This window comes from Silene latifolia, chromosome 6 (assembly GCF_048544455.1).
Source record: "Silene latifolia isolate original U9 population chromosome 6, ASM4854445v1, whole genome shotgun sequence".
NCBI lineage: Eukaryota > Viridiplantae > Streptophyta > Magnoliopsida > Caryophyllales > Caryophyllaceae > Silene > Silene latifolia.
In genome coordinates this window covers 3,549,472-3,577,355 of record NC_133531.1, presented here as the reverse complement: position 1 = coordinate 3,577,355, position 27,884 = coordinate 3,549,472, and the positions used below count along the sequence as shown (strand labels likewise).

The 27,884-nt window shown below is 39.7% G+C and overlaps 2 protein-coding genes across 5 annotated transcripts; one reads left to right on the top strand and one right to left on the bottom strand.

Annotated features, from left to right (window-relative positions):
- Positions 1 to 7,202: 7,202 nt before the first annotated feature.
- On the top strand, positions 7,203 to 16,716 carry LOC141586010 (uncharacterized). 4 transcript variants are annotated; one of them, XM_074407103.1, is made up of 13 exons: positions 7,203 to 7,745; positions 9,377 to 9,561; positions 9,713 to 9,822; positions 10,264 to 10,344; positions 10,483 to 10,586; positions 10,756 to 10,842; positions 11,413 to 11,615; positions 12,100 to 12,301; positions 12,391 to 12,441; positions 12,888 to 12,986; positions 13,103 to 13,162; positions 14,800 to 14,921; positions 15,285 to 16,716. In XM_074407103.1, the coding sequence occupies exons 1-13, from the start codon at positions 7,470 to 7,472 to the stop codon at positions 16,405 to 16,407; spliced, it is 2,703 nt and encodes a 900-aa protein (XP_074263204.1). In that variant the 5' UTR covers positions 7,203 to 7,469; the 3' UTR covers positions 16,408 to 16,716. The 4 variants fall into 4 exon arrangements, with proteins under 4 accessions (XP_074263204.1, XP_074263203.1, XP_074263206.1 ...); XM_074407102.1 differs by having other exon boundaries at positions 7,239 to 7,745; positions 14,797 to 14,921; XM_074407105.1 differs by having other exon boundaries at positions 7,239 to 7,762; positions 9,353 to 9,561.
- Positions 16,717 to 18,836: 2,120 nt separating this feature from the next.
- On the bottom strand, positions 18,837 to 20,455 carry LOC141658476 (AT-hook motif nuclear-localized protein 18-like). The gene has a single exon (XM_074465421.1). It carries the CDS (start codon positions 20,151 to 20,153, stop codon positions 19,125 to 19,127), a length of 1,029 nt encoding a protein of 342 aa, XP_074321522.1. The 5' UTR covers positions 20,154 to 20,455; the 3' UTR covers positions 18,837 to 19,124.
- Between the last annotated feature and the right edge of the window lie 7,429 nt (positions 20,456 to 27,884).

Genomic DNA, 27,884 nt, shown 5'->3' with positions numbered 1-27,884 from the left:
AATAGAATGTCGGCCAAATTGTAATTTGAGCTCATTTGAATTGTTTGGTCTCAACATTCAATTTATGAATTTATATTTTCTTTTATAATATGTCGTCATGATAATATTGTGTTATTTTTACTCCCTTTTAAACTAAGTTTATAGAAGATTTTTTACTTTTTATATTAAATAAAATATAATATTAAAATCATTGCTTATTTGAATAAATAAGCAAGTTTAAATCGAATTTTTTAATTGAATCTTCAATTTATTTAAGTTCATTTAATAAAAATATATTTATATAACGTACGTATAAGTATATTTGCTTGGATTTTTTAAATGAAGCTTGTACATTTTTTCGCACAGGTATAAAACTAGTTTACCACAATTTACTAAACTTTTGTCCGATTCGATCCCATGATTCTACGATTTTACGATCCAAAAACGTTTGACCGATCCCGGATCATACGATTCTATCATGTTTGTAGAATTTTACGATCCTATTGATGAGTTCCCATTTTTGGTCAATTTCACCACTCTTCTCTATGCATATTTCCCGATCATACTCGGTTTTTGACCCCTTTTAGCCCCATTTTGTAGCTTTAGTCCCGTACTATGAACCATATGTTCCTCATTGCAGATTTTGCATAAGGAAGAGGGCTAAGGGAGCTAGCTATGGAACTTTCAAGGCATGCATAGAGAAGAAGAGTGAAGAGAAGAGAAGCAGTACTCCACCGGCAGCCGGTCCACCGGCAGCCGGTCCACCGGCTGAGAGTCCCACTATACTTGCATTGAAGTTGAAGAGCTGAAGGAAGACTCCAAGCCGGCTGACACAATCGGTCAACCTACCGGAAGTCCCCTCTGGAGCCGGTCCAGAGCCGGTGGCCGGTCCACCGGCTCACCACACCTGACGATTTAATTGACACCAAAAGTTCCAGCGAGTTTTAAGCCGGTCCACACCCGGCGGCCGGTTGACCGGCTCAGACCCTTTTCCCCCGCGGTTCGAACTTCCTTGGAATTTTTGACCTAAATGATTGTAAACTATAAATACCCCTCCTTAATTCATTTTCGACACACAATCCTAGATCTGAAAACTTCCCCTAATTATTGTAATCTTTCCCTAATCAAGCTTTAATCTTTCCATAATTATTATTAATTACTTAGTAAAATTAGTTAGTGTTAGTGATTATCAATAGTTTACACTTGGTTTTTGGGATTGTGTTGAGAGATTTTGGAGGATTTCCTTCATTTATTAAATCATAACAATTATCTTTACTCTTGTTGGTATATCTCTTCTCCTATTCACTTGCTTAATCAATTGTTTTCATTTTATTTTCCCTCTTATAATTGTTTGAATCTTCACCATGTCATCTCTTTTTGTTATTAGTTTTTCTCTATTTGTTTGTTTGAACAATTTTGATATGAGTGACTAGTGCCCCTACTAGGGTTTAGGGGGAGTCTAAATGGGATTATTGGGCATGATAGTTTGATTATTTTGAGTCTTTGGTGAATTATTTGTCTTTCTTAGTATTGCATACAAGGTGTTTGATGAATTGTGTGAGTGGGAACTTGTGCTTTTTGTCTTAGTTGCTTAATTCCTCCATTAAATGACAGTTTGTGGTGGTCTTGTTGCATGCTTAGATTGGTGTGTTGCTTAATGAGAGTTGGTAATCACCTTTAGGATAATCAAGAGATTGATTTGCATCCTAGGATAAACCCTCACCTTTGACTCCTTGAATCAACTTATTTGCCTCTTAAAACCATTTACATGAACCCGAAAACCCTAGCCTTTAATCAATCGTATACACTTTCTCTTAATTGCTTGCATTAGTTACAACTAGTAGTTTAAGCCAACTCCCTTTCTTTCATTTGTGACTAGACTAGACTCCTATTTAGACTAAGTAGAAACCCCTCCATCCTTGTGGTTCGACCCCGATTTACGCATTAAATTGGGTTATATTTATTTGATGGTAAGAGACTTGACCCTATCACTAAATCCTGCTCATCACCGATCTATTTGAAATTTCTAAAGGCAAGATTATAATACGATTCTACGATCTTACGATTCTACGATCCTAATCCACAGTAACCACATTAAAATATATTTTTATATAATGATATCGTAAAATCGTAATTTCACGTAATTTGTAGAAACAGTTCATGAAATTATACTATAACTCATTTTTTATCAATATTTTGTGTATAAATAAGTCTTTTAATCTTTAATTATATATTTTTACCAAATAAAAAACTATATTTAGCGAATTTGTAGAATCTTACGATTGTACGATCTGATTCTGCCGATTCGATCCTACCCTCTACATCGATTCAAAGTAGAATCTCAATCCTAACAACATTGCGTATAAGTATATTTGCTTGGATTTTTAAAATGAAGCCTGTACAATTTTTGCATAGGTATAAAACTAGTTTACTACAATTTACTAAACTTTTGCCACGTTTTATTAGTATTTTATCACAACTATTGTCAAGTTTATTTGTGTTTTGCATTGTCACCTGGTTATTGTTGTTATCGTTTTTTTTCTTGGTTATTATTATTGTTATTATTATCCTTATCCTTATTATTATTATTATTATTATTATTATTATTATTATTATTATTATTATTATTATTATTATTATTATTATTATTATTATTATTATTATTATTATTATTATTATTATTATTATTATTATTATTATTATTATTATTATTATTATTATTATTATTATTATTATTATTATTATTATTATTATTATTATTATTATTATTATTATTATTATTATTATTATTATTATTATTATTATTATTATTATTATTATTATTATTATTATTATTATTATTATTATTATTATTATTATTATTATTATTATTATTATTATTATTATTATTATTATTATTATTATTATTATTATTATTATTAGGGTAAATTGATAACTTATACCTTGTATAATGTCATTTTTCAAATTTTATACCTAAGATAATTTTTCTTTAAAACTTATACCTAACTTCTTATTTTCCTTCATACCTAATACCAAGTTTCACCTCAGGCGAGAAAAATGACCGGATTCCGATCAAATTCAATCTTTAATCAAAAAGTTTGTTAATGTTTGCCAATTTTGCCCCTAGTCAACTTTACCTTATACTAACTATATCTCCTCCACCAAGTCACCAACACTGCCAACGACATCCCCACCTCGCCTTACACCACCACCAGCATCACCAACCATTACCACATTTATCAAACAACACCACCAACACCGCCCAACCTACACTATTATCACCTAGCACCACCATCAACATCGCCCAACACAATCACCTACACGCCCCAATTTTCAAATCTGACCCACCGTGCAACCGCTGCAACTCCGCAAGAACTGCCAAACACCAACACCACCACATGCACTGCTCAACATCTCCAGATCTGACCCATCATTTACAAGCCCACTACGAAACCCATCACCACAAACCTCGATTGGATTGATGCAAAGTGAAAAAAGAAGTAATGAGGATATTGTTGAGGCATGTGATTCTGGTGGTTTCGCACCATGTAATCGATTATGGCGGCCCGCGATTCTGACGGATTTGGCGACGGATTGATGTTGGTGACGAGTAATGGTAGGTGACCTGGTAACGCAAAGTCCTAAATAGGAATCGATTCTTGATTGGTGGCGGAGGACGGAGAGAAGGCGCTGGTGAGGCGGTGGTAGGGTGGCAACGAGGTCGTCGGCGACGGGCCAATATGCTGGTGAGTAGTGTTGATGGGTTAATGTGGTGTGCTAAATGGCGTTGGTTTTTGAATGGTGAGAAATTGGTGTTGATGGGTTAAAGAGCAAGGGCACAATGGTCACTTTATCATTTTTTTTGCCGGAAATCGAACTTGGTATTAAGTTTGGAAAAATTTAAGATCTTAGGTATAAGTTTTAAAGAAAAGTTATCTTAGGTATAAAATTTGAAAAATGACATTATACAAGGTATAAGTTATCAATTTACCCTTATTATTATTATTGTTATTACTATTATTATTACTATTATTATTATTATTATTATTATAACTCGAACATTATACCTAATTTCACCTAAATTGCCGCATATACATAGAAATTGATTTGCGCATCCTATTAACACGCACATTTTAGCACGAGAAAAAATCGAGTTCGGAACCGTACTTGAATAACAGTATTAAGAATAACTCAAACACGATAGACCTAATTTCGATTAAATTGCAGATGTACATGAAATTGATTTTCGGAATCACACTTGAATAACAGTATTTCAAAGAATAAGTCGAACAAACATTATAACTAATTTCAATTAAACTGTCGCATGTACATAGAAATTGATTTGCGCATTCCTATTAACACACATTTTCAGAACCACGCTTGAATAACAGTATTCAAATAATAAACATATACTTGAGAAATTAAAAGCACGAGAAGAACCACTCTTAGGAAAACGCTCATGGCGGTTCGTTGACCGCAGCTCGCCGCTCGTATTCGAGCTATCTTCTGTATAGCTGTTTACTCTTTACCTTCGTCGTTTGGAACTGGACGGAGCTGAGGAGGAGTACGAACCGGAGCGGGGGGAGAGGGGAACCAAATCTCTACTATTCTTCTAAATCCATCCGTGCAGTAATTCAGGGGCATAGCCTGAATTACTTTCTTTCCACACCCGAGCAGCATGTCGGTGAACGCTTTCGCCATTTTTTTTGAGGGAGAATGAGGAAGGAAAGAAGCTAAAGGGAATGAAGAAGGAAAGAAGCGGGAAAACAAAGAGGTCCGTGTATATCCCTCCCCTTATATAAGAGAACACCACCAACTACTATTCATTTAGTTGAAAAAAAATCATATTATTCATTGTTGGGCGGATTGTGTTAAACGGTTCGAACTGTCATGTTTTGTGCTATTTTTTTGGGCCTTTAACAAATTCCTTAGCCTGGTTGTTTTGGATGGCCCAGATGTTCTATTTACTAAGGCAACCGTTCCTAAATCGTTCTTTTTTTTTTTTTTTTTTTTGGTGACGAGGGGCCACCGAGATAACCGCAAGCAATTGCTCATCCGTGGGTTCGAACACGGGACCTCGCAATTCCTTGGCTTTGTTTCATTCCACGTCTTTCATCCATCCTCATTCCTCATCCACTCATTCTCCTCCTTCCAACTCTCTCTTACCTTCGATTCTCTCAATTATTTGCTCTCAAACCCTCATCGTCTTTACCCACATACCCCGTTTTTGGGTTTTGATTGTTGTTAAATCGTTCCTTACTTAGTTGGTTGTTTGGTTCGCCATTTCTAGATTAGGGTTTCGACTTGGTAAGCTTCTGTGTTCAAATGGCGATGCTCAACGTTCAATATTAGGTCATTTTTTTTTCCTCCTTTTGCTTTGTTTGGTGTTTACAAGTTCTGTAAACCCTAGGATCGACGCGTTTCGTTCCATCCTCATTATTGTTTGTGTGTTTCAGACATTAACACGATTGATAGCAATAGGTCTTGCGATTCAATTACCATTGTTCGATCTATAGGTTTAAATCGCACAAATATCCCATTGTTTCGAATTCTAGACAGATTTCGAAGCAAATATCTCTTTTTCATTATTGTTCGTTATTCTACTAAACCGCTTCCGCGCAATTTTCGTATCACCGGGTCAAGCATATCCCAGTCCGGCCAAGCCCGCCCTTTCCCCTGGCCTGTCCCGGGTCTGACTAGGAGAGCCCGTCCCGCCCCTGGCCAGCCCGGCCCGAGTACAGGTCTAGTCCCGCGCATTTTGTTTTTAATATTCCATAATTATACGCAATTAAAAAGACTCATCATCTTCTCTTTTATCAAAACCTAACCAGTTCATTCAATAATGGATTACAATTCACCAGCACGTGTAATTGTTCTGTTTTATCATAACTTTTTTTAAGACGGTCGATCATGATCAACCGGTTGGTTACCAACATTGTTGGTCAATATTGTCTGGAGGCTTGGGAAAAGGCTAGAATCAAAAGCTGGTATGATAGAGGAGTCTCGCTCAGAGACACGCCTAACAAGAACAGCCACTACCTCAAAGAGAGAATGATTAAATATAAGGTTTCTAGGGTTCCTGCACACTTCATCGAGGATTGAACTACACTTGACATGCATTTAGGAGCAACATCGGTAGCCACATCCACGACACCCAAAACTCGCATGATACACTTCATTAATATTGATTTTCTTCAGACTCTGGAATCTTCAGTGTGTTAAAAAGATTATGCAATAACAAAGGGAGAAATGGGGCAATATCAGATGCAATATCTTGATGTCTCGTTAATGCTTTCTTTGATCTCCAATTATGAAAATCTATTAAATTTTCTTCCAGTTACTCGTACCCCGTGTTTGTTAATGCTGGACATAACTGGACACTAGTTTTACAATCAATTTTTCCCATCCAACCATCATGTTAATATGCTATTGCCTCGGGGTCATTTGCTTATCTTTTTTTTGACACAAAAACCAAAAAAAGGCGGGAAAATCACTGGTAGTTGTTAGTGGTGGATCATAAATCATAATGGATGTGTGTCAAATTATTCATGAGAAACCTTTCTAATATAACATGTAAACAAATGTATGAGACGTTCTAAAAATAGAATAGGTAAATAAATGATCGGGATGAAAGGTGTATTTATTAGTTTTGTGTAAATGGAATATTATCAGTTACCAAGTCTCGTGGGTTTTCTGGGTATTCAGAAAGGTCAATTGAATTATCGAGATTTCGCGGACATTGACTATATGCCTACTGACTATTCTACTCGTGTGTGGGTGGATATGTGCCCGGAGGTCTTAGCAGATATCGTACCTTCCAATTTCATGTCGAATTACATTAGTAATTAATAAAATCGTCTTTCTACCTAAAAAGACAATTATCAAGATCTAAATTTCAGAATATGTGTTATTGGTGTTTTCCACATTTATATTAGCCTTAAACCAACGAGTATTTTTCTTTTCTACAAAATTTAGCACTATTTTCAAAGATGCTTGCGAATTTTTTTGAGATGATCGTGTCAACCTGACAACTAACTCAGTTATTTAGATCACTTTTACCTTTTATGTCAATCCTAGAGGTAATCATGGGCTGGGCCGGACTGTGCCAGACTTTTACGCTTAAGCCATTTGATCAGCTCTAATCAATCCTTAAATAATCTTAGTAACAAAATCCGAAAATTATCCCAATTTAAATAATCTTATCCACTGAACTAACCCGACCCATATCCAATTCGACACGACCTCGCCACTTGTGAGTTGTGACCAAAACGCAAATACGTAGACGAGAGAATTCGTGCCTTCATCACTTCATCAGTCATCATCTCATCAATGTGAGAGGACTGAGGTGGGCCCAATAAATATTTGGCGGGTAAAAATCAGTCCCTTCCCCAACACACTTCTCACCTCCTCTCCCTCACTTACACTCGATCTTCCTCAATCCATCATTTAAATCCCCAAAATCAAAATTAGGGTTTCCGATTTCAATCGTAATGTCAATCGCAGAAGATCGAAAGCCAATGCCGTCAATTCAAAACCCTAATTTAACTCCCGGAGTGTTCGGAGACGCGCAAGTTGTGTCGCAAACTAGCTCGTCTCATCCTAAAGAGCAACCGTCGCCGTCGCCGGTGAAGAAGCTGCCGGCGTCGCCGAAAGACGCTATTATCGCTGTCGCTGCTCGTGTTGCGGCGCAACCTCTTCCTTGTTCTGATCCTGAAGTTTGGGGTGTTCTTACTGCTATTTCTAACCATGCTCGTAAGCGGTCGCAGGTACTCTCTCCGTCTCAGTCAATTGTTTACTCGTTCCGTTTCAATTATTTGTTTAGCTTTTGTATTGTTTGCGAGAGGTATTTTAATCAAAGGTAAACAAATAATTGAAACCGCGAGATTACTTTTATATTACTCCCTCCGTCCATCTCAAAATAATCTCATGGGTTTCTGTTTTTTTGCTTGTTTATAATGCTGATTTAGGGTTTTGTGTTACATGTTGTTGATGCTTCTGGAATGTGTGATTTGTTTTTTGTTTTGTACTAATTCTCGTATGAGACGGTCGACTTTTGACATAACAGGGAATAAGTTTCGTGGGTTAAGGTTAAGACATTGCGAATTGCCACCCTTTTAAGTAAGTAGGTGGTCACGAACGAGACAGTGATTTTATTTGGGTTGGTTTAGGGGTTAGGGGTTAGGGGGTGAAGTCTTTCGACACAAACACGACATGAATTGCCCATTTATTCGTCATTTTTGGATTAACTGGTTATAGAGTTTAAATTGGTTATACTGATTAAGTGAGTTAAAAATGAGCCGCTTAAACATAAATGAGTTGAACAGGTCAGGGTTATAGAAATTTTAAATGGGTCAGGTTAGTGTTTAGGCAATTGAAACATTTATGTAAATGGGTTGGGTTCGGGTTGAGATAATAATGACCCATATAATGCCGACTCAAACACGACTGCGATCTGTTTGGTTTTTTGGTTTGGCAGGTCTTAAAAAGGTAAAAAAAATGATGATTATCCATCATGTGAGTCTCATTATTTTAATATGAGGGTATGAGACAGTTTCTCAGAAGACTTGACTCGAATTCTAATAATTTTGTTAGTTAGCGACCTTTAATAACTGAAGTTTAATTTTTGTATTTATCTTCTTGTTGTGAAAACTTGTTGGTTTTTGTGGCTTGATTCTAGAGGCCATTGAGATCAGGCTAGGCATTCAACTTTGGTTATTGTTTTATAGCTCAACCAGGTGATATTTTGATGTTGGAAAATTGACGGTTAAGTAATATTGTTTCGATATACAATATACATGAAATAACGAATGCTATTTCAATTCTGAAGTGTTGTTTTCCTTTTGTGTCAAAGTTTTTTACTCTTCTTTAGTTGCAATTTAATGATTGGAGAGTAATGTAATCAACATTAATGGCAAAAAGTTTGGGTTTCGCTCCATATTTGGGGAGGGATGCATGATGATAATGATGATGTGGTAATGCTTGAAGATTCAAAGCATTTTCTTGTGTAAAATGTATTGTTTTTATGTGAATTTCCACTTAGGTTTCATCTTATCTGAGTTTGGCATTATGTTTGTGGAATTTTATTTGCGTTTGCGAGAGATTGTTACTTTCTTGGCGCCTCAACTTACTCAAGGTTAAATTAATCCTTGTAAGAATTGGTACTTAGCAACTGAGTGTTCAGGTACTTTTCACATGGGTCATGCTTTGGAATGCATGCATAGCTCTGTCAAGTTCTTTCATCTTATACATTATCTTTGTATAAAACTGGACTATTTTTATACTCCGTACTACAGTGCTGATTATGATATTAAAAATTTAAGTGCATGAAGTAAATCATTTGTGTTGGATCGTTGTTATATTATGAATCTGGCAGATGACATTTAATGTTGACCTACAGGGAATAAACATTCTTTTGACTGCTGATGTGCACATATTAGGAAGACTAGTGGAGGATGTACGCTTTCAGTTAGAATCTACTGCAGTTAGCCAACGCCACTGTGAAATTTCCAGGAAAGTAGTTCCCAAGGAAGATGTAGAAAGTCCATCTGGTTTTTGCAACAGTACCTTCCTTAAAGATACGAGGTTTGTATTTTGAGGAGTGTGCTTGAAGGCAAAGCTCCTATAACCTTAATTATTTAACTTCTAGAAAAACTTTTCTTTGAAAGACCTTAGAAATTTACTTTAAATGAGAAGTTGAAAGCTTCTAATATTTTGTGCTCTCGAATTTCCTCAGCACCAATGGCACATATCTCAATTGGGAGAGACTGAAGCGAGGGAACACTAAGTTTGAGGCCAAACTTTGTCATGGTGATATCATTTCTTTTTTAGCACCTCCTCAACACGGTAATCACAGATTAGTAACTTGCTGTTATAAAAATATAATCCTTCTAGCTGTTATTTGTCTTGTAAATGTCAGGATGTGATTTTCGAGACAGGAAACACAGAAAACTATATTGCTGTACATTGTATATGTGGTTTGGTTATCTGGACCTATTATATTTCCTTGAACTGGAACTGGTGTCATTCACAAAAAAAATCTGTCTGGTTTATGTGATGCAAGGTTTTCATGTTCTGTCCAAAAAAATTACGGACATCACTTTGTGCTTTGTTAGCGAAGTTTGCTTTAGCAGTAGCTTTTTACATGTGAAAAGCTTATTACCGATGTTTGAATTGATGCTAGATGTAGTTATGCATCCTCTTTTTGTCTTTTGTCTAAAGAAAATGAGTATGTTTTTCATTATCAGGATGTGTTCTGATGGCCTATCTTTGTGATTTTGAATGCAGAGCAAGCATTAGCTTTCGTTTATCGCGAAGTCCTGTCATCTATACCATCTTCTAATGCTAACGTATTGAAGAGGAAAGCAGGTATAGTCACTGACAGTTATTTGTTCTTATGGTATCCACATGTCTTTTTGAATGCAGCAGCTTATTTACCGATACTCTTTTATAAGCATGCATGTTCAACTTGGTACTGAGGAGGGTGCTTAATAATTTTCTCTCCAGAGGAATCAACCCCCGAAAACAAAAGACCTAAAGGTATTGGTCTTGGTGCTCCTGAAGGCCCTATCTCTCTTGATGACTTTCGGAGCCTACAACGTTCAAATGAGGTACCCTCAGAAAATTATTATCGTTTATTCCCTTTGTCTTCATTTATTTGCATATTCTCTAGAAATAAGATTGTTTAAGAGCTTCATTTGCATTCGCATGTGAAAGTTGAGACAGCTATGGTAGGCCGTCTTTCCTTCTCCTGTAACTTTTTTTTTTGGGATGTTGTAGGATCTCAGGAAGCAATTGGAAAATCAAGTTCGTACTATCGATGAATTGAAAAATGAGAATCGTGAAGCTGTTGAGCATCACCAAAATGTATGCTCAGGAACTCCTTTTAACACTTCTTTTACCGGAAAAAAGTATTTTTGTTGTTTGAATCTCCTTGTTTGAGCTACTTGGGCTATCTTTCTTAGTTAGGGTATGTTTTCTGTGCTTTCTTTCAGCTTAAGAATTGCGTATGTCATTCTCTGAATTTTTTTTTATCTCTGGCTTTAATTACTTAGTGACTCGCTTGCATTGCCTCTACCTTCGATATGGAATTGGTCTTGGTCTACAATACTTCGTATATTGTGTTCTTTAAGCTTTGTGGATACCTGTTGTGTGTTCTCTTAATCATTCTACAAGGGAATATGCATTGTCAAGAAAAAGAAAAGTGTACCACTCAAACTTGTACATTATTTCTCACCTTTAAAGGGCTTTGAAATCTTCTATTTGCACTTTTTTTTTTCCTTCAACCTTTTTGTAGTTCTTTGCCATATTTCTGCTGTATTCCTATAAAGCCTTTATTACAACTTTCACAATTCTTACAGGTTGATTACTGACCTTTAGGCTTTCAGCATCTCCTATCTCGTGTTCCTTATGTAATTGTTTTTTTTTTCTGTGCAGGAAATGGAAGAGCTGAAAGATTCAATCTCCAAGCCATACCTTGCTCAATTAAATGAGTTGAACGAGTCATTTAAAGCTACAAAAAGTAAACTAACTGAGGTCAATAAAGCATCAGCTGAACAGAAGCATACTATTGAAGACCTTAATGTGAGAGTTGCTTCAGCTTTGCAGTCTTGTACAGAAGCCAATGAGATAATTGAAAGGTAATTTACACCAGAAAAAGCATATACAAATTGACATGGATGAAAAACGGGGTTGCTAGCTTCATGTGTTATTTGAGGTTTGTCTACAAGATATTATGTTAGAGAGGACAACAATACACTTTGTGTATGATGTTAAATCAAGGTCTGGACACCAGAAGCAACTGCTTTGTAAATGTTTTGTAACAACTGTGTTTTACTGCATTTATGAGTCCATATTATTCACATTAAGAGACATTAGGCAGTGTCACCGTGGACAAACCAAGATTTAATATTATTAGGGTTAGGATGTTGTTGATGCTTTCTAGCTTGATCGATTTTGTCTGTGCCTGAAGATGTAGTTAGGAAGAACATTCTTGATATGCCTTAAAATTGACTTGCTGAAGGAAATGCAGACTAAATAACATGCTACTTTATGATAGGATAAGATATTATAATACTAGCTGTTGAAGGCGGTTAATGTTCTTTTGTTGTTTGCTATTTTCAGCCAAAAGACGGCTATCGCTGAACTGAAAACACAATTAGATGAAGAGCGTGATATGAGAAAAGAAGAACGAGAAAAGGCCGCTGCTGATCTAAAATCTGCTGTACAGAGGGTTGCAGCTGAGGCTCAAGAGGAATTGAAGCGAGCATCAGATGTCTCTTTAAGGAGAGAAAGGGAGCAGCAAGAAGTTATAAATAAATTTCAGGTTTTCATAAGTTCTGTATTTCAAATGCCCGTCACCTATAATTTCATTCTTTAGAGGACTAATCTTCGTATTATATATTATTATCTCAGGAATCAGAAAAGGAGAGCTCATTGTTGGTGGAAAGTCTGAGATCTAAATTGGTATGGGCCTTTTCGGTTATAGGAAACACTCCTTTCTTCACATCTAGCTTCTCTTGTTAATTTAATAATCTTTAGCAAGTATGTCTGTTAGTATAATACTACTACAACATCATATTGGTTCAGCATTGTTCCATTAATGGTGGGTAAAAAGTATGCAGCCTTACCCCTTTCTTAACAGTTGTGAGAAGTTGTTCTCAGATAACCCATACTGAGGAATTGCGTCACGAATTGCTTCACAATAAAACTAGGGCAACCAATTTAGTGAGACATTTGTAAAACATTAAACGTGCAAGCTAAATGAACAACTGGTGTGAAATTTTGAAATAGTTCTAGTCAAATTTGTTTGGGTGATATTAGTTGTCATGTGGATCTTCAGTGAGAGTAATCTAAAATGCGTTACTTGGGATGGGAATGAATTCCAGCTGATTATCATTTCTCTTGTACAGGAGGAAACAAGAAAAAAATTAGTTTTGTCTGAGAACAAAATTCGTCAACTTGAGGCCCAAGTATTTGAAGAACAGCAGGCCTCTGCCTCCAGGAAAAAAGTAAGCTTTTTCTCTCATTTGTCCTCTATTTTATTTGTCATAGCATTGTTATTACCTGATAGTGTGCTTATTTGCTACTGTAGCTGATTTGTCTTTCTAACGCACTGTTTTTTCAGCGGGTGGAAGAACTGGAAGTTGAAATGAACACAATGAGTAGAGAACTCGACAAAGAAAAGGTACAAAGACATGCTTATTGGTGTGTTTCGTAAATATTGTGCTGCGTTGAATCTCATTCTATTTTCGACATGGCGTGAATTCAAGTATCCTTAATGACGTAGTTTGGTTGTTACTCAAGTGTGGTTCCGAACTTGATTTTTTTTCTCATGCTAAATGTGTGAATTCTCATAAGAATGCGCAGATCAATGTCATGTACATGCGACTTTTTAAAATGAATGATTTGTCTTATTTACTTCTTCTACTGATGTGCAAGCCGTTATATGTTCCTTACTTAACAACTACTCCCTCCATTCAACTCCACAAGGCCATTATGCTTTATCACATTTGCCAACGCGGTTTTTACTCGGCAAATATCTTTAGTTACGTATTTGCAAAAATTATAAAAGTTAGATATTTTTAATGTACTCTTAAAGATGAATCAAATAAGATCTCACATGAATATATTTTCACTTATGTATCGAGAGAAAATTGAAGTTGAATGTCGGCTTGTGAATAGTGTGCAAAAGAGATAATGGCCTTGTGGAGTTGAATGGAGGGAGTAGTATATTTAGACTTCAGTATGACATGATTGCATTTTTGTTCATCCTTCACTGAGTTTCCATTTTGATTCAACTTTTAATCATTGTGAAATTTTTTGGAAGGGTTCATTTGGTTCTCTTTCTCATTGTTTGAAAACAAGATCTAAGATGTGCATAGTATTACCTTGTTTGGAGACCATATTGTTTTGGAAGATGAGACAAGGTAATGTATCTAAGCTGAATTTAAATGCATAAAGGGGTTCAAAATGAGTGTTAACAGATTTCATACCTAAAATAGAAGTAGCATTGAATTTAGGATGGACACATACTATTGGATTGGAAATTGAAGGAGTTAATGTCCAAAGATTTGCAATAACAAAGGCGAGTTGAGTTTCAGATATATTATATCTACAATACTGACATGGATATTTTTCATGTGCGAGGACTATGAATCATGGTACTAAGTAACATTGTCAGCAACTGTCGCGAAGCACAGTGGTGTACAATGCTGCATCGGCATTTAACGTCCCTTTTAGTCGCTGCTGCTCTTTTTTTTTTTTCCCCCCCGTATAACTGATATGACTCGTAGTATTAGCTTTGAATTGTTCAAGTATTGGTAAAACCTTCCATATAATGGCTATTTTTTGCACCCCTAATTCCCTTAACATATTAAAAATGGTTCTATAAGCTGAAATTCTTTTACGAAATGACCAATATCAAATACTCCCTCCGATTCTTTGGAATTGCCCCACTTTTTAAAAATTGGGGGTAATTCTTAAGAATCGGAGGTAGTACTATACAATAAGAACATTCTGATAAAAGTGAAATCTTAATATATACGCTGAACACATTATAAAATTATAAAATACTCGCATTTATTTTTTGGTATGATGCATTGGTTTTAAAGGTTGCTTCAGATTCGTGGTTTTGCTAGTCTTGACTTCTGACCTTGGCTTCTTCGCTGATGGTGTTTTATGTATAATTTAAGTTGGGAGTTCTAATCTGCTTGTTGAATACACATATTTTTAATCTTAGACGTAGGTAATCAACCATAAATTTCAATTTTTTAGATGTTGATATAATTATAAGTAGAGGTTTTATTTTAATGGTGGTAGCAGGCAGCTCGGGAAGAAGCATGGGCCAAGGTATCTGCTCTTGAACTGGAGATAAATGCGGCTATGCGGGATCTTGAATCTGAGAGACAAAGGCTAAAGGGCGCTAGAGAAAAAATCATGCTTCGGTAGGATCTTGAACCATACGAATATGCGATTCTCTTCTTTGTGTTACATTATTCAACTTTGGATTATCTGTGGTTATTTGAATGACTTTCACACCACAAATTTGTTCTTGACTTTATCAGTTTATTGATTCTTTTTCTCCATATGGTAAACCTTGATTTAAATCATATGACCTGTTCACCTGATCCATTGTGATTTTTTCCATTGATGTGATTGATCAATCCATTTATATTTCCCAGTTTTCATTTATATTTATTTATTTCATTATTGCGCTTTTAATGGCTTGGAGCTGTAGAGAACATTCCCAGCTGGTTGGTGTGTTATTTCCGAATTCTGATCAGAGGACACTGTTTTTTTCTTCCCAGGGAAACCCAATTGCGGGCATTTTACTCCACGACAGAAGAGATCCAGAAGCTTTTCTCAAAACAGCAAGAACAACTAAAGGCAATGCAGAGGACTCTAGAAGATGAAGATAATTATGAGAATGATGGGTTTTCCCTTCACACGGTTTCTGGAACTGTTGGTGGTGAAGTGCCTGGAGTCACAGAGGCCACAGGGTACAAAAGTAAGCCATGTCCGAGTGCTTCAGCTCAAAAGACTGACCGAGGCGGTGCCGAGATGTCCATTGATGAAGGCAGTGCAACAGAGAAGCACGAATGTGATGTTAGAAGCCCAGATGACGAAAACACCCAAGAAGCACAATTTCCGAATGATGATTCCATAGTTAAATGTGGTTTCGGTTCGGACATTGATGGTGTAGGCACTGCTCCTATTTGTGAAGGATATGCTGACGGGACCGAACGTGTTCTCGATACTGAAAGTCCGGGTGTGGATGGTGAAAGAAATATGGATTTAGACAAGTCCGGTAATCAAGCTGGGGAAACATTGCCAATTGAGTATGACACAAATGTTCAAGAAACCGAGCAAGAGGGTCTTTGTGAGCAAAACCATAATCAGTCTTACATTACTCATAGAGAGGAATCCGAGAAAGCTTCTGTCAACCCAGAACTTGCTTTCATCAGGACCGAAGATCTTTTGGCATCGGAAGTTGCCGGGAGCTGGGCAGCAGACACGGGTCCATCAGTTTATGGTGACAATGAATCTTTACACAATGATGATAGAGAAGCCCATATAGTTGTGCCTGATTCTAAATCACAAGAAGTTGCTGAGTCTCAAAACAGTGCTCTTGGTTCGAAAATCCATTCAGATGTTGAGCGCCAAGCATTGAGTAATATGATTGGGATCTTGGCCCCGGACGTGAAGGAGCAGTTTGGAAATGCTGTCATTAGGAATTCTGAAGAGATGAACACTGAAATTCCTAACTCAGACTCGGAAACCGATGATGAATGCATTCAAGCTAGCAAAGAGATTGTACCGATGGATGGAGTAGGGGTGGGGTCTGATGATGAGACACAGGCCGAGAAGGTTGAAGACGAGGATGTAATGGATGAGGACGATGATGATACCCAAGAAGACTCTGTTGGATAGGATAGCTCAACTGTTCGTGTTCTGGTATTGCTATTAAATTAAGAGGTTAGTAATAGATAGAAAAATAGCTGTGGATATTAGTGTCTAACTGTGTGATTAAAGGCGTAGTTGTGCAGTCTGTTTATTGTTAGTTATCTGTCAATATACTCCGGTTATTTGTCTTTTGACCGAGTTTGGGTAGTGACAAATCGCTTGAACTCGTGTTCGCGTGGAAGTGGTGTTAAACCATTGATCACGAATCAATCAAAATGTACTCGTGTTTTCATCACCTGGAATAGAAAAGCGTGATTTTGTGGTGGTTTTTTGATCTATCGTCGTGCCAAAGATTAAAAAATAAGGATGTTGCAGTACCGAATTAATTATTTTACAGCGGACTTTTAAAAAACAAAACAGATTTGGAAACAGTAAATTATAAATTGAGAAGTAAAGGGTAATTTTCCTGCTAAAGTCATATTTGCTTTTCTGTGGAAAGACCATACATAGACCTTGTACTCTGTTTACTGATGCACTCTTCCGATCTTCGCCTTGGCCATGGCTATATACTGTTCCTCAATTACTTGCAATAGATTGTCGAACGACTGTATGAGTTCGACACCAGAGTGTGCTGTTACGTGTATGACGGTTGTCGGATATAAAATTCTGACAACTCGGCTTCAGTTTAAACATAAACTTTCGAAAACTATTACGCCGTATCATGATAAAATCTTGCATTTATTTTGCGCTGCAATTTACAACGTTGTATTCGTTTCCGAGTATAATTGTGTAGTATACAAAAAGTCGATAACAAATTACGAGTTTATGTTTAGCAACTTATTCAATAATGGGTAATAAATAAATAAAATGTTCGGCATATTGCATACATATTTTATGAAGTTGTCGTGATACCGTCTTATTCTATAATTTGTTTTCGACTCGATTTGTTATCTCGAGTTGAGAGCAGCAAGCAGCAGCCAACACACGTGTAATAATTCAGTGACCAATGTTTGCACTGATTATCACATCACCTCCTTCTCTGCAATCTTAACTCAGAATTCAATCAGAATTCAGTCCCATTAAATCATTACCACTACACTTACCACTTCTTTGGCCCACCTTCCTCTTTTTTTTTTTTTTTTTTTTTTTCTTTCTACCTTGCATTGTGTTCCCAATTAAGGATGCTTGTGGTTCTATATGCTCTACCCAAATATCTTAATTAATAATATTATTATAGTATATGAAAATAATATTTAATAATTTTGTCAAAAACTAATATATGATTAGGATTTTGTGGTCAAGATTTTATGTGACCAATTGAAGTACATAGTAGTCTTGAATACAACTAATAGCTATAATTGATTTGATATTGAACCTAACATATGAAGACGACCCATTATTTAACTTATTTTACAGACGTAATGGATTATATTAAAGAAAAATTAAGCAAAGAATCAATAAATTTAGTGAGTTGGGTATTTCAAATTCCTTAATATTAACCTATTTCGATCCAAATTTCCGAGTATCTAATGATATATGCTCACAATTTACTATATTCGATCTATTGTGGTAATGGACTATCCAACAACAACAACAACAACTACATGAAAGTCTTAGTAGCAAAATGATTTGGGTCAGCTGGCATGATTCATCGTTTGAATTAGGACTATCCAAGAGGCATTAAAATAGTAGGTCATAAATAAAAGGGAACATATAATGTAATAATACAATAAGTGTCATGCAAATTTCTTAATAAAATAAAAATTAGAAAACAAACTTAATTATGTGTGTCAAGCCCATACCTTCCTGTTCCTCCAGCACTAGAAAGTGCTAATTTCTAAGCTCACGGTTTGTCAGTAAATTAACTTGATAATCATAACTTAAACTGTTGTGTTAAGTAATTTTTAATTAGATAAAAGTGCAAGTTATGAGAGTTGCATGTCAATACAGTAATTCTGGTCTCCTCATTGTTTTCTTACACTCCTAACATAGGAGTAACATTAGTTCTAGGAGTTTCATATCAATCTTTACTTTTATTTACCATAGGAGTCGTAACAGAAATGAATAGACTATACCAGCATTGAGGCACTGTCATAATATTGTAGTATATGAATCGTAATAATGAGTTAATGACGGAAACATGTAAGGTTAATAGAGAATTGGACCTAAGACCTAACATATATATAGCTAAGTAGCAGTTGACTATGTATCAATTGATCTGTTTTAACCATTAGTCTAAGACCTCGACATTGCAATCGAGTAAATACATATAATGGCCAAAACAAACAATTAGCAAGAAACAAGGGGGAAAGGGATTAAGGGTGTTAAATTAAGACTTATTTTTTTCTTACACTACTAGAATCTTTATGAAAGTTTTGTACATTCCAAGCAAAACCCATGAAATTCATTGATAAGATAACCCAATGCCTCAAAGTGGTGCAAAATCAAAGGAAATTAAAGGAAGAAAAACAAGAAAATTGATGTACCAAAGACAAACATTGAAGCTAGCTACTAAATAGTAAATACTCCTCCCATAGAAATAGCAAAAGCAAAATAACAAGAAAAAAAAAGTTGGGAGGAAATAAAGGAAAGCTAGCTAAAGGGAAAGTGAAGATAATTAAGATGTGGATGAACATTCTTTGCTACTAATAATAATTTTTCCAAAGTTTCAAACTTAAAAAAAAAAACATTAAAATCCAAGTAATAAATTTGCATAGATGATGATATTCATCTCATGATCATGATCAATAAGGAGGTCGATTAGGAGGAGTACCCCAAAACGCTTCCGGTGGCAATGAATTCAACAAATTTGGAGGTAATCCTTGTAGTAATCCTCCGCTTCCAGCACCAGCACCGCTTCCAGCACCACCACCACCGCTACCACCACCACCGTTATTACTCAGATCATTACCCATGTTTTGACCTCCAGTTCCTCCAGATGGCGGTGAGCCTAGCCCACCGCCACCCACTCCTTGCATCTGTGCCCCACTCCCATCATCCTCTTCGAGTGGTAGTCTCTCATAGGCCGCGTTCCCAAAGGACGCGGCCATGATGACTACTGGCCCAGATGCAAGGAGTGGTCCCACAACACCACCCCCAACTACTTGCCCTTGCCCTCCAGCAAGGTATATAGTAAGCCCTGATGCTGCAGGTGGAGCTGGGGGCGGTAAAAACGACCCAGAAAGAGACAATATTTCAAACCTCCCATGTAAGGTCACGACCGCCCCTGGTGCACCGGGTTGCCTCAATGTCACATTCGACACGGTCCCGGTCCCACTCAAAATACAAACCCCTCGTTGTCTCCTACGTGCAAAGTTAGTAATACTATCCATAAGGTCGCAACCATTTGCGACCTCCATAACATGAGATCTAAGCGCGTTAGCGCTATCTCTTGTTATAATAATAGGAGGTTTAGGTTTATTTTTGGAGCCTGCAGGGCGGCCTCTAGGCCGCCTATGCATCTCCCCACCACTACCTCCTCCACCACCACCGCCACCGTCTTCACCATCACCAACATTAATAAGAGCCTTACTATCAATACCCGAGTCGTCCCTTTCTCGTTTCAAGCCATGCTTCAAATCACTACTACTCCCACTTTGCTCCGCCTCGGAGCTCTGATGCTGCTGCTGATGAAACTGATGTTGTTGTTGCTGTTGCTGATGTTGTTGTTGTTGTTGTTGTTGAAAGTGATGAAATTGATGATGCGGATTAAGATGAAGATTAGTGTGAAAAGGAGGTGGTAAAGGTCTTCCATGAGCTGTTACTGGATCCATATTCAACAAATTTATGAATTTAAAGCAGAAAACAAGGAAATTTAACCAAAAAAAAAAAGATGATTATTTTATGGCTGAAGAAATCAGCTAAATAATCTTATAAATTCATACAAAATATTTGTTGGGTTATTCATGGTCAAATTCACGTAAATTTTGCTAGAAAAAGTATGAAATTTATTAGATTATTAGGTTAGATTATGTTAAGGTATTGTTTATTTATTTGATTTTTAGTTGTATTTTGGTAAGGGTTTGGGAGAATTTAAGAGAGGGATTAATTAAGGAAGAAGTTGAGGAAGATTGGGTTGAGAGTGTAAGAAAAGAAGAGAGAAGTTTTGGGAGAGTTGGGTTAGGGTTAGGTCTTAAAGAAGGGAGATGTGTTTTTTTTGAGAGGTTTGGTTTTAGGGACAAGGCCAAATTAAGCTGCGTGCGCATGGGTGGTCGATGGGGCCCTCTTCTTTTATTAGGTATCGATCCGGATTGTTTATGGGTCGTCTCGTTCATTGAACTTAGCCTGTAGAGACGGAGATATGTATTGATCGAATGGTGTGATTTTATATGTTAATGACGGGTTTTTTCGCTAATTTTTTTTAGCCAGATTGTTTTTTTTTTCTTGAAGTGCATGAAGATTTAAAAAGGTGAAGTGTTAATTAAGTGGAGTTAATCTTAATTCAAAAATCTTACTTAAAAATTGTAGTTTTTCATTGTTGAATTTTTTTTGATAACCGTTGCTAATTAATATGAAACGACTAACGACTCGATAATAATTCGCATTTATATTACCTTTGAAAAAAAAAAGTAATTTTGCTACTATGTATCGACAAATAACAAAATTATTCGAAACTTTATAATAAGACGAAAATATGATCAAAGTAATAACAAAACTAAGCTAGTCTACTTAATTATCGAGGTTAACTCTCGATTTCTATTTTAAAAATTTATTTATAATAATCATTTATGTTGAGTTTGGAATCATCATATTTTGTATAATACTTCGTATAACAATTCGCAATTATATTACCTTTAAGGAAAAAAAAAAGTAATTTTGTTACTCTGTATCGGGTAATAACAAAATTATTCAAAATTTTATAATAAAACAAAGACATGATCAAAGTAATAACATGACTAGTCTTCTTAATTACCGAGGTCAACTGCCGATTCCTATTTTAAAAATTTATTTATAATAATCATTTATGTCTAGTTAACTAGTTTATGGTATCATCATACTTTGTATAATACTTCGTATAATGATTATTTTAACTCTTTATATTTTAATAATACTAGAAATATAATACTCTAATACATTGTTGGTCCTAATATTTTTATTTCTTCTAATTTCATTGGGGCCCTTAAAATACATGATACTTCCATATTATAGGAGTATGTCCTTGTCTTAATGCTTGTTGAATGATTGTGATTTGTGATTGATGCATTACATAGTAAGACTTGAGAGGAGTATATAAGACTGGATTTTGGTCATATATAAACATCCCCATTATCCCATTATTTCCCCCTTTTTTTTCTACCTCGTAGATTTATTCACATGTGATAAATTCAAAATTATAATATTAAATTAAATCATATATTATAATTTCTATGCATTTCTAGTCTTCCTCCTTACAAATAACCACGTTCAATTTTGCCACCCATATTATCACGAGTTTGGTGTACCATACTACATTTATGTATCAACTCTATTTTTTTTGTTACTAAAAAGTTTAGGCCTAAATTATTATTTGACCTCTTAGTTAAAAGAATTACATAAAAAGTACGAGCACAAACCGCACAAACATCCTCCTGTTGCGGTCTTGTGTGTTTTGAGAGCGTAATGTAAATCCAATGATCGAGTTTGGTTCAGGTCATTTCATTGGTCTAAATATGACATAAGGTGGCGCACTTGACACGTCCAATTTTACTCTTAGGGCGAATTATTCATTAGTATTAGTAAATGGACAACAAAAATGAGAGCCATTACTAATTAAGCTTTAATTCATGTTTAAAGGGAATTATTAATATACAAGCATGATTTCACGAGATTGGTTACTTAAAACCTACTTAGGTGTTGTTTGGCCTAGTTTATGTGAAATAGCTTTTACTTTCTAGAATGAATTTTTTCATAAACTACTTTTTGAAAAAGTTGTGGTTGTTTGACCTAACTTTTGTAAAAGTAGTTTCTTAACTGATGGGGCATATTCTGCACCCGCTGACCAGTCAACATATTGAGCAAGGTCAAAGATATCCACGGCAAGTCAACGGCTTAGACAGCCTAACCGACGTAGCCTGTCGGCCTGTCTCTTGGGTCCCGGCTGGGGCAACTAGCCAGCCGAGGCACACATCCGCGAACTCATATCCAAGACCCCTCGGCGGTGAGTCAACAGGGCCCGCCGGCTTCCCATGGGTCCCTCGGCCGAGGGTAGATCAGTCTTTCCACCTGCTAGCCACTTGGCCACTTGGCCACTACGTGACAAAAGGTGAAAGTCTATAAATACTCCTCAACTCTCATTGAGGAGGAGATCGACAATTTAACCTAAGAATCACTATTCATCTGGTAATATCTTCCTTATCTCTCTACAATACATACTTCGCCAAGTAACCACAACTTACCTCTCTAAGTTACTGACTTGAGCGTCGGAGTGAGTTCGCTCGGTCCAAAGCCGAGCCCTCAGTTTGTTCATCGTTTCAGGAGACCGCAAGGAGGATTCAACTAAAGACGTCATTCTACAAGCACGGGTGGTAACGTATAACTGCTCTGGAATTACACTCGGAATAATTGGCGCCGTCTGTGGGAAAAGATACTAGAAGCTAGTCACATTCATTCCCAAACAAAAAAAAACTCAAAACAAAAACCCACCCAAAAAGCTAAGAAGATGTCAAAACAACAAGAGGTATTCGTGGCGAATCGACGAAACCGAGTTACGCCAAGATAATACCGTCCACGATTCGGGTTGCGCGACCCTCCCACCGGCCGGGTAATTCAACCGAGTACGGGATGCCAATAATACCAGATCGCCGCGCACAACCAGTCACCATCATGGGACATGTGGTTGATGCAAAAAACCGGAAGCTACTCCCGGACCTCATTGGTAGTACGTCGGCTCACACATCACACCGACAAGAGCGGCGGAACCCGTCCGGGAGACCAAGGCCCGAATGTGACTCCAAGAGACTTGAATGGAGCACTTTGGAAGAAGGCGGCCCCGTCAAGACGCCGGAGGAGCCCAAAGTGCTAGTGGTAGACCTAAGTCCTTCCCGGACCCGCGGGAGGACGGCGTCGCGCAAGCGGCCGACGAGGCCCGCCTCGGAGGAGTGAGAGAAGTCCGACTCGCCGAGTCGGAGAAGGAGTCCGACTCACCGAGTCGGAGAAGAAGCCCGACTCACCGAGTCGGAGAGAAGAAGCCCTTCCCGCCACGGGGAGAGGAGCCGGACTAGGAATGCGAGGAGTCGATCGCCGCGTGTCGTTCGACACGTGGTCGACACCCCTCAATGCCTACGTCCTTGAAACCGCCGTGCCAACCAAGCTAAAGTTGTCGGCGTTCACATACAAAGGGGATAGCGACCCCACCGACCATGCCGAGGCCTTTGAGTCGTACATGTCGGTGTGGGAGCAACCCGACGAAGTCCAGTGCCGAGTCTTCCCAACAACCTTGCATGGGATGGCTCGAGTTGGTGGAGGGGTGCCCGACGGCTCGGATATCTTTATTCGCCGACCTAAGGGACGCCTTCTTAGCCCAATACTCTTGCAATAAAAGGAGGGCCGTGGAGACATCGGACCTCCCGACTATCAAGCGGGAGGGAGGCGAGTTTCTCCGAAGCTATGTAAAGAGGTTCGACGCCAAGGTTCAGGCAGATTCGTGAGTGAACAATGAGCCGGCGACCTTCGCGGCGATGAAAGGCCTCCCAAGGGGAGACTTAAAAAACGAGCTCATCAAGTGCGGCGGCTTGGGCTTAGACGCCACTAGGAAGATGGCCGACCAGGCCATCAAGGTGGAAGACTATCACAAGACCTGGGTAGGCCGCAGCGAGGCTGGGCACTCAGAAAAGAAGAGCCACCGGGAGGACAACCCGGATGAAATACGCCGTGACAATAATAGGTCACGGTCTGATAGATCTGCCAGGAAGCAGAACTCGGCGGGCGCCGGGGGGAGTTCAGGATCGTACTACCAGAAACGGTTCAATGGCCACACCCCCTTGGTCGTATCTGCCGCCGAGGTCTTCGCCCTGAGTAAGAACGAGCGCCAGAAGTGGGAAAGGCCCCCCAAGCCGAAGGGAGACGGTGACACGAGCCAATACTCTGAATATCACGGCCACACCGGTCACCTTGCGACAACTCCGGCATCGAAAATGCCATTGAAGAGCTAATCCGGAAGGGGAGCCTCGGCAAGTATGTTGCCAAAGGCCAAAAGATCGAGGCGGCGGTTCAAATAAGAAATCCGTCTTTGAACGGATAGGAGTGATCCATGTTGTCATCGGGGGCAACGAGAACGGTGGGTCCGCTCATGGGCACAAACGGCACCTGAACGAGCTGTATCAGGCCATCAACTTTGTGCCCAGCACAGCGATCCCCGCTTCCAACATCCCCGATATAACTATTGGGAAGAAGGACTACGAGGGAGTCATCGCCCCTCACAGCGACCCACTCATAGTCCACTTGGACATAGCCAACCACCTGGTGAAGAGGTGCCTGATTGACACGGGCACCTACACGAACATCATGTTTAGAGAGTGCTTTCTCGGCCTCGGTTTGAAGGTTGAAGACCTGAGTCCCTGCACCAATCCGTTATACAGCTTTTCCGGGGCCGACCTGGTACCCATGGGGTCAATCAGACTGCCAGTGATGTTCGGCGAGGGGAATGCGGCCAAAAATCTCCTATCTGAGTTCGTGGTCATTGACGGCTCGTCCGCCTACAACGTTCTCATTGGCCGAGTCACTCTGAGCAAGGCCGACGCAGTGATGTCCATCCGGGCCCTGACACTGATGTATGTCTCGGACCGGGGAGCGCCAAGCTCGTCTCCGGGGACGAAGGATGAGGTGGTCAACATCCAGATATCTGCCAGAGGGTGTAACATGCAATCCCTCAAAGTGGCAAAGAAATCAGAAAAGGGAAAGAGCCCATCCTTACAACAGGAGGGCGACCTCATGGATGCAACTGACGGCTAACCGGGAAGGTCCCGGCAAAGTGGCTGAAGAAATAAGGCTGGGTACACACCAGCTGACAGACATGGAGGATGGGCCTCGGATGAGCCATTAGAACACTATCTCAGGAAATATTTTGTATAGCGGCGGAGGTGCCCAAGACAACTGTGGGCACCCCGACGCATGTTTATATCTAATGAAGAATGGTCCAAGTTTTCCATCAAAGTGTTCACTCCCCCCCATAGTCACTATCAAGAAGCAGGCGCCGTCGCAGTCACCCCAAGAAGTAGACGCTACGGCAGTCACCCCAAGAGGTAGACGCCGCAGCAGTCACTCCAAGTGGTAGACGCCACGACAGTCACTATCAGGACGCAGGCGCCGTCGCAGTCACCCCAAGAAGTAGACGCTACGGCAGTCACCCCAAGAGGTAGACGCCGCAGCAGTCACTCCAAGTGGTAGACGCCACGGCAGTCACTATCAAGACGTAGGCGCCGTCGCAGTCACCCCAAGAGCGACGCTACGCGGCACCCCAAGAGGTAGACGCCGCAGTTAGTCACTCCAAGTGGTAGACGCCACTGCAGTCACCATCAAGAAATTGGCGCCGTCGCAGTCACCCCAAGAAGTAGACGCTACGGCAGTTACCCCAAGAGGTAGACGCCGCAGCAGTCATTCCAAGAGGTAGACGCCACGACAATCACTATAAGGAAGCAGACGTCATGGCAGTCACTACCAGCGCGGTTGATACTCGCGAAAGCGATCAGCACGCCCTAGGAACGTTAAACACAGTTGAGATACGCATTCTAACTGCCTCGGTCAGGCCGAGGTAGAAACAAAAGAAGCGCTCAATTAATAACGTAAGAAGACAACTCAGACGAAGACAAGAAAAGACCTCGGCCAAGCCAGAGGCAAAATAAGCAAACTCTTATTAAAAATTATAGGATAAGCCAAAACACAACCTACCAAAGTTGTACAAAATACAAGGGAAAGAAAGGCAAAAGGTTACAGACATATCATTTAAGCGCCAAAAGATGGCAGAGAGGAAAGGCTTAATAATTGGCCCCCGAACAGCTAAAGCCATCCGAAACGCCGGGTGAGCCTGGTGACGACCGCCCGTCTCCCTATGCCTGTTGCCGCTTGCCATCAGCAGCGTTAGCAGCATCGTCCTTAATGGGCGACCCGTGAAGTGTCTCGGCCGTCTCGGCTTTCTCGGCGGCCTCGGCCTCGGCCTTCTTGGCGCCTCGGCCTCGGCGGGCTCACCGCCTTCATCCTCTCGGCTTCCTCTTTGGCCGCCTTAGCCTCCTCAGCAAGGGCTGCCTTCTCCGCGGCCGCCTCTTCCTCCTTCTTCACCCTTACCTCCTCCTTGGCCTTCTCCTTCGCGGCTTCCTCCTTGGCTTCGAGCTTGTCATCAAACAGCTCGTCAAATTTGTCCCACGGAAAGGAGCCATCAAGAGGGAAGAGCTCCCCAATCACTTCCCCTCGGCGGCTTCTTCGGCCGGTCCCGTGTTGGGCGCACATCTTAGGGAAGAGAACGGTTTGGAGTGTCTCAATGTCCTCCTCCCTTTGGGCGATAATAGCTTCCTTGTTCCGAACCACCTTCCCCTGGACCTGGAACAAGCCCCTAAACTCGTCCCTCTGCGTACGGTAAAGGTCGGCGTGCTTCGAACAAGGTCACGCATCTCCAGCGACTTAGCGGCTTGGCCGCCGCGACCTCGGCCTTGGCTCTCTCAGCAAGGACTTCCTTTTCAGCGTCCTCCCCGAGTTTTCTCTCGACGGACTGCCTCTTCGACCTCGGCCTTGGCCCTCTTAGCCTCCCCGGTTCGCGCGTTGAGTTCCGGCCTTAGCCGCTCGAGCGTGGGGCGACTTCGACCATGGTCTTCTCTTGCTCCATAATGTGGGAGCCAGGCTTAGCCGAGTCCATTTCGCCCCTCTCTACATATTCTCATCCCCTCTGCCACAAGCTCGGTGGGGGAAACCTTCTAGAGTAGGGAATCGACGGTGACATTTCTATCACCCGCCTTCTCAGTCCGCTTCTCTAATTGCCGCACAGTGAGAACGGCGGCGCCGCCGACGATTGATCTACAAAAAAATCAATTAAAACATCCGTGTCGATATACGGGAACATATCGGAGAGCTTTGTCATCGGAACGCCTAATGAACTAGGCTAAGTCGAGCCCACTGGGTATATCCGTACCATGCTTGACCTTCTTGCTCGAGGACGCATCTCCTCGCGGCGGCCGATTCGGCAATAAGCGGCGAAGCATCGGCGGGTGGGGGCTCTTTCCTTTTTTACGGACAAGGGGAGATCCTCCGCATCGAGTCCCCCATCGGTAATGTCAACGATCACCACCGTCTCCTTCTGGACTGAAGGGATGGAAGGTGGGACGGATGTCAACGCCGTCGCCGCCGAATACTTCGCTTTCCGCGTTCGACGCGGCATGTTACTAACAACCCTCGCCTGGCCCGCCTCCACATCCAAGCTTTTCAGCTGTTGATCCATAAGATCATTCGGCGACGTTCTGCGATCACGGGCTAGAGCCTTAGGATGCAAATCAGCAACGGTCTTATCCTTGTGCAGCCCCATTCTCTTAAGAATACCCTCA

Bases quoted from the DNA above. Each gene is read 5' to 3' on its own strand.
- LOC141658476 (XM_074465421.1), bottom strand. From the start codon at position 20,153: ATGGATCCAGTAACAGCTCATGGAAGACCTTTACCACCTCCTTTTCAC.
- LOC141586010 (XM_074407102.1), top strand. From the start codon at position 7,470: ATGTCAATCGCAGAAGATCGAAAGCCAATGCCGTCAATTCAAAACCCT. The intron at 9,562-9,712 runs GTTTGTATTTTG...GAATTTCCTCAG, and splicing joins ACCTTCCTTAAAGATACGAG to CACCAATGGCACATATCTCA. The intron at 10,587-10,755 runs GTACCCTCAGAA...GGGATGTTGTAG, and splicing joins GCCTACAACGTTCAAATGAG to GATCTCAGGAAGCAATTGGA.